The sequence below is a fragment of the Egretta garzetta genome, unplaced genomic scaffold (genome assembly GCF_000687185.1).
Source record: "Egretta garzetta isolate BGI_Z169 unplaced genomic scaffold, ASM68718v1 scaffold161, whole genome shotgun sequence".
Taxonomy (NCBI): domain Eukaryota; kingdom Metazoa; phylum Chordata; class Aves; order Pelecaniformes; family Ardeidae; genus Egretta; species Egretta garzetta.
Window position 1 is genome coordinate 1,481,411 of NW_009258754.1, and position 5,647 is coordinate 1,487,057.

At 45.1% G+C, this 5,647-nt stretch overlaps 1 protein-coding gene across 1 annotated transcript in view; it reads right to left on the reverse strand.

The window, feature by feature from the left end:
* Positions 1 to 3,837, reverse strand: part of SGPP2 (sphingosine-1-phosphate phosphatase 2) — a 21,458-nt gene extending 17,621 nt beyond the window's left edge. The window contains exon 1 of the mRNA XM_035888869.1: positions 3,685 to 3,837. Coding sequence (XP_035744762.1) covers positions 3,685 to 3,702 — 18 coding nt within the window. The 5' untranslated portion in view covers positions 3,703 to 3,837. The remainder of the gene's footprint in view (positions 1 to 3,684) is intronic.
* Between the last annotated feature and the right edge of the window lie 1,810 nt (positions 3,838 to 5,647).

Sequence of the window (5,647 nt, forward strand, 5' to 3'; positions counted from 1 at the left end):
GGTTATTAAGCCCCTGGTTACCCCAAGAGCCAGGGTTCAGGACCCATCATTCCCAAGTAACTCACTGCCACCAGCCTTTGGAAAACCGTTCCTTTGAAAAGCAAGATGGGAAAACAAATTGCCATGGATTCAGAGCTGCCCATGGTGCACACAGCCCCAAAGTCCATGCTGGCCAGCTTTTATTTATATTGTACAAATTAAAGTTTTTTAGGCTTAAGAGAGGTGTGGGTGCACTTCACATCCATACACCCTGGAAAAAAAAAATAATGAAAAAGGTTTCAAGGCATGCTGAATGGTAAGTAGAAGCTGTTAACTATTTTTTCCAGACTGAAATTCCACACCAAAATAAAGCTTTCAACCCTGAAGGGGTGCAGAGATTAAAAAAACCAAACTGAACTTTGACCTCTCGAGCAGAGATGTGTGGTGAATTTAAAGTACATTTAGGGGCTGGTCCATGTGAAGTTACTTTTCATCTCCGTGCTTCCTGGTTGAAGCAGCAAAAGTCACAGGCGTCAAAGCCTTGTCCGCGCAGATTCAAGAGCCTGTACTTCAAAGAGCTGAAGAAGGGAGGCAAAGACACTAGGGTACCCTTGGCACTGACCCAGCATCTCAATTGGAGGTTTCAGGCTGTTATTTCACTTGTCTACCCATAAAGGGAAAGGTAAAGCCTACATACGTAGTGTGAATCCCCAGAGGAAAGGCACCACTGAAGCACAACCTGCTGCTTTCAGCTCCCGAAGCACCTGGGTGGGGCTGCAGCCAGCACTCCCCAGCGCCGTCCTTGTAAACGCAAAACCACGAGCAGCTGGTTTTGGGGACCCTGGACTGGAGAAGACATCCCAGGGCACGAAGTCCATGCCTCTGCTGTTGCTGAGATAAACTCCCTTTGTAATTCTTCTTACTGCCCTTTGCCCTTCTAGAGCTGTTTCACAGCCTTTGGCTTCAACTCAGCTTACTTACAACTGTCTAACACACGTTTCTCCTCGTGACTGAATTTCTGTTTTAAGAAGCTCCTTCCTTCCTCTGGTGTTTATAGCCAGCCCCATTCTCTCTCCAACTTCATTTTGTTAGGGACTTATCCAAGCTTTCCATCTCTGCTCAGAAAATAGCCCGTTCCCTAATGATCCCTGGCCCTGCTCCAGTTCGAATTTACCTCTTTCAGACGTGGGGGACTGGCCCTGCATAAACCGTGACAGATAAGAGGGCAGGAAGGCCTTGTAAACTGCATGAATACTGCTTTAACTTTCAAGGGAAGAAACCTCCCTGATTCATCCTGGGACCCCGACTGTCGTTTCCAACTTGCATCAGAAACTCACGGGTTTAAGGCATTTTGTGCTATTGGGGAAGTACCACACTCGGTACCGCTTCTGTTTCTCCACCGCCCAAGGACAAGCCCACTTCTCCCACGTGGTGGACTAACCCCCTTCATCACGACCACCCCTGCTGACCATGTTTTACCGGTGCGTGTTCCCAGCGTACCCGTGTGCTTTGCACCAGGCTCATGGGAAGGTCATTGCCACTCCACTGCCCATCTCCCTGCTGAAGAGCTTCACTAACGACCTCTCCTCATCCCAAACTCTGCTAAAAGGGAACTACTACCACCTTCTCCTGAGGGCTCTCCATCTGATACCAGCTCCTTTCTCCAGCGGCATAAGAGCCTTCGGCAGACCCTGCCTGGGTGCTGCACTTGCCCCTCATTGCTCTTCCCAGTCTCTACTGGCAGCTGTTGCCAGAGACTATCAGGCTACCTGGATTTCTATCTATCTATATCTATCTATCTCTATATCTATACTTCTATCTAACACAGCTGTCTGCAGCCCCATATCATGATCCCTGCAGGAACAGAAGCATTTCTTTAAAACTCTGAATTGCAGATAGCCTGCAGATCTGCGCTCCTGCTCACTGCAGCATCACTGGACAGGCGTCCTTCCAGCGCTGTCACCAACACCCTTCCTGTACGTTAAGAGCATAGCTTTGTCACGTTGAACACCTTGGCATCTCCCGTGCAGCTAAGCCGATTCTGCTGTTGTGTACATGCCCAACGTGTCCAAGACAGACCAACACCACTTTGGGCACCGTGACTGCCAATTCCTGTCCACAGCCTGCTCGCCAGCCAATAAGCCACCCAGCTGAGCTTGCCGTAACATTAACATGCAGCCTACACAGACATTTTTAGCCGTTTCACAATTACAGAGAATTAAAATGCTTTACCTACAGATCGTCACAAGTCTGTGTATTTAAAACAGCTTCTCATTTTCAGTATAAAATGCAACTCCAAAACTCCGTAAATCAAAGAATAATATTAATAATTACAGTATCACATGCTTGAATACTCTAATTAACTCAGCCTAGACCCGGGCCAGCACTCAGATGGACTCCCTGCAAGGTAAAGGCAAGGCAAGTCTGCAGAAAGGCATGCAAGGAGCTCTAAAGAGTCATTTTTTGAGCAATATGCAAACCCAGAAGGCAGTGACTACCAATTATCATCTTGTGTGGCACGTTTCCAGAAGCAGTAGGTGTACTCCTGGCCAGAATCCAACTCTAATTATACAGTGTCCACCTACTTCCAAATTTCATCTGCAAGTTATTTTTCATGTTCTCTTTATAAAATGTATTGACTAGGGTTCCTGGCACAGAACAACTGATGCCTTCTGTCCACAACCAGGTGCATTTGAAGCATATGACCCAATTCAGATTGGTTTTATACATCTCATCATATTATTTGGACAAAAGACAGAATATTATTAATCAGACTTGACTAAGTCAAGGAGAAGCTTCACTGTAAAGAAACAAAGCTAGATACCACATCCAAGTTTTTACCAAGCTTCAATTTCTTAAATCAATGGAGATTGACAGCTAAACCTCCAGGGTCTGCCATCTGCCAGAGATGCTCCCCACCTCCCTTCTTTGTTCTAAAACGGTCTTATCTGGGCAGCAACATCTGATCGATACCAAGGTGAGCAATGGCAGCGACAACACAACAGCCATTCCCAGACTGAAGGGCCTGGTTATCTACCAGTTTTCAGCGCCAGAATGGAAATACATGGAAATACATTTTTCTGGATACCGCACACTGCATATGTGAAGGCTGAAGCAACGCTAAGGCCAGTTAATTTGAGAATGCTCTGGTGTAAACAAAAATCAATGCTTTTAAATCTTAGCCTTCAACAGAGAATCTGATTATTTTTCCCCCCTCGGGTGACTGCAAAAGCACCCTGTTTATTCCACTGCAGCCTGCAATCCCATTCCTATTAGATTTATACCGATTTCAGCTGAGCCAGGACTAAACAGGTTATGCAGGAGAAATTGGGGTAAGAGAAAGACGTCCTAAAATGATAAAGAAGGATTCTTAAAATATCGTGACACGTTGGGAAGGAAGTGTTTTCCCAACTGTTCTGTGCAAACCCTATCAAAAGCAGCTCGATCAGTTATTTGGCTGAAAAAAATAAGTCAGTGCAAAATGCGAGGAGATGAACAAACAGCCTGCGTCAGCCTCTCGCCTCCTCTCTCTGTCGCAACGCTTCTGCTTCACAAACGCACAAGTTCCACATATAAATAACACTGGCGCTTTTTTGTTGGAAGGGATTTTGTTCATTTGAAGGGTTGTTCTTACTCTTAAATATTCGTTTGCTACAGTTACAGGATTAACAAGTAGATGTTTAAGTCAGTCACAGCAATACTTACAGACCAAACAATTATCATCCTTCTAGACACAGAGTGATCTATGTTCCAGTAGGTAAATGGAAGGAAAGTGATATAAAAGATCTCTTCACCCAAAGCGGCTGAAAACTTGAACAAGTAGTAGTAGAAGTAGTTCTTCACAATGTACTTCTGCGTGCAGCCCTAGAAAAGAAAGGATTTTTAGGAAGTTTTAGTGAATTAGCAAATTATATCAAACATTTAAGATATTTTAACTGTTACAGTTCCCAGCCCTTAAACCAAAACCAAATAATTTGTTGGAACAAGTGTCAAGAATGAAGTTCAATTTTTGTAATAAAATGAAGACTATAGCGGTAGCTCAATTACATTTCCTGCAGATCAGAAATCTATTCAAACTAATTAAGCGTAGCAGTCACATTGACAAAAGATTTTCAAGAGATTGGGTCAGTCTTTCCTCCAGGGAAATCAAGTACATTTAAGAAAAGGTACTGACACATTAATTTTGAAGTTTCTACATCTGTAGATAAAAAGAGGCACCATTGCTTTCACTTAGAAATGTGTTTTGAGATGAAAAAAGTAAACTGCAATTGCAATTACTGAACCATTTAATTTAAAAACTGCCTCATAGCAGGCAAGTTTTACCCTGTTAGTCTCCGAAACCTGTGCCACCCTCACCACCAGGCTTCTTCCATGTGCTTCCAGCTCCACATTCCCCCACTGCAGGATGCCCACCAGCTCGCCCTGCACTGAAGCGCCGCGGCCACAGCCCTTGCGGGTGAGCTGGCTCTGTAATCACAGCAGCACGAGCTGACCTGGGGGAAGCAAGGTTGTGGGTGGGCAGAGAGAGGAGCTGCCCCTGCCACCACCAAATTTGCGCCCCGATATCTTTAAGTAACAGCAACCAGGTCGTCCCTTCAAACATTACCAGCAGATGTACTGCAGACGGTATCAGGTGGCACTGTTCAGCACCGCATTCATTTTATTAAGCTACGGATTTCACTGCTCTCTGGATTTGGCAGCTAGATGATCTCATTAGATGGACCCCACCGAACATATTCATTTTCTCTCTTCGGGAAAGGCTGCGCCCAGCCCGCCAGAGCTGGGGAGCCAGGCAACAGCATAAGGCCATGGCTTTGGTCACCTGGGGCGGGGTTTGCTGTTGCTGTCACCCAGGACTAGGACACCAGTAAGCAGCCTCCCACCCTGTTCTCAAGAGCAACACACAACTGAATCACATTTTATACAAACACCTGTACATTTCAGAAAAAAAGGACATATAGATGAAGAGGATTTTTGATTTGGGGGCAGGAGCAAGGGAGCCAATCTAGTCTCTCTCCATCTCCCCAAAAATAAAAAAAAACTACAAATACGGAAGTTGGCTGTATAAATGAGAGATGAAAGAAATTCCTAAAGATGAGAGCCAAGAAGGGATCACGAAGGTTTCAGCATAGACACTAAGTTAAGATATAGCTTTGACATAAGCTCCTAAAATTCTTCTAAGAGGAAAACTATTATGCTTGGACTTGACTGTGTAACTAATCTACCAGAGAGAAATTCCTGTCCTATGCGCCAGTGAGAAAACGTAAAAATTGTCTAAGGAGCCTAGACATGCAACTGTGACTCACTGTAAAAGCCGTTAGAAGTTCCAGTCCCTTAATTTGTTTTCAGTATGGAGATGAGGCAAACTGCATGAAGGCAACAAAAGCAAGATGGAAAGGTGTTGTATCCATTCACTTCTCACACACACACTGACAACTTATTTAAGTTGATTTTTGCATGAATCAACAGAAAAGGCGAGTCAATGCTTTTGAAACACTGGGGTCACAGCAGCACACACAGCCCCCCCGCCCCATGCATTAGCAAGAGAGGTCACGGTGAGTTACTGGCACCCCTCTCTGATAGTTCGGCAGGACACTGCAGCTGGCCAAGTGACAGAGCAATCAGCCTAAGCGTCTCGGGTCCCACATGCCACTTCGAAAACACCCCA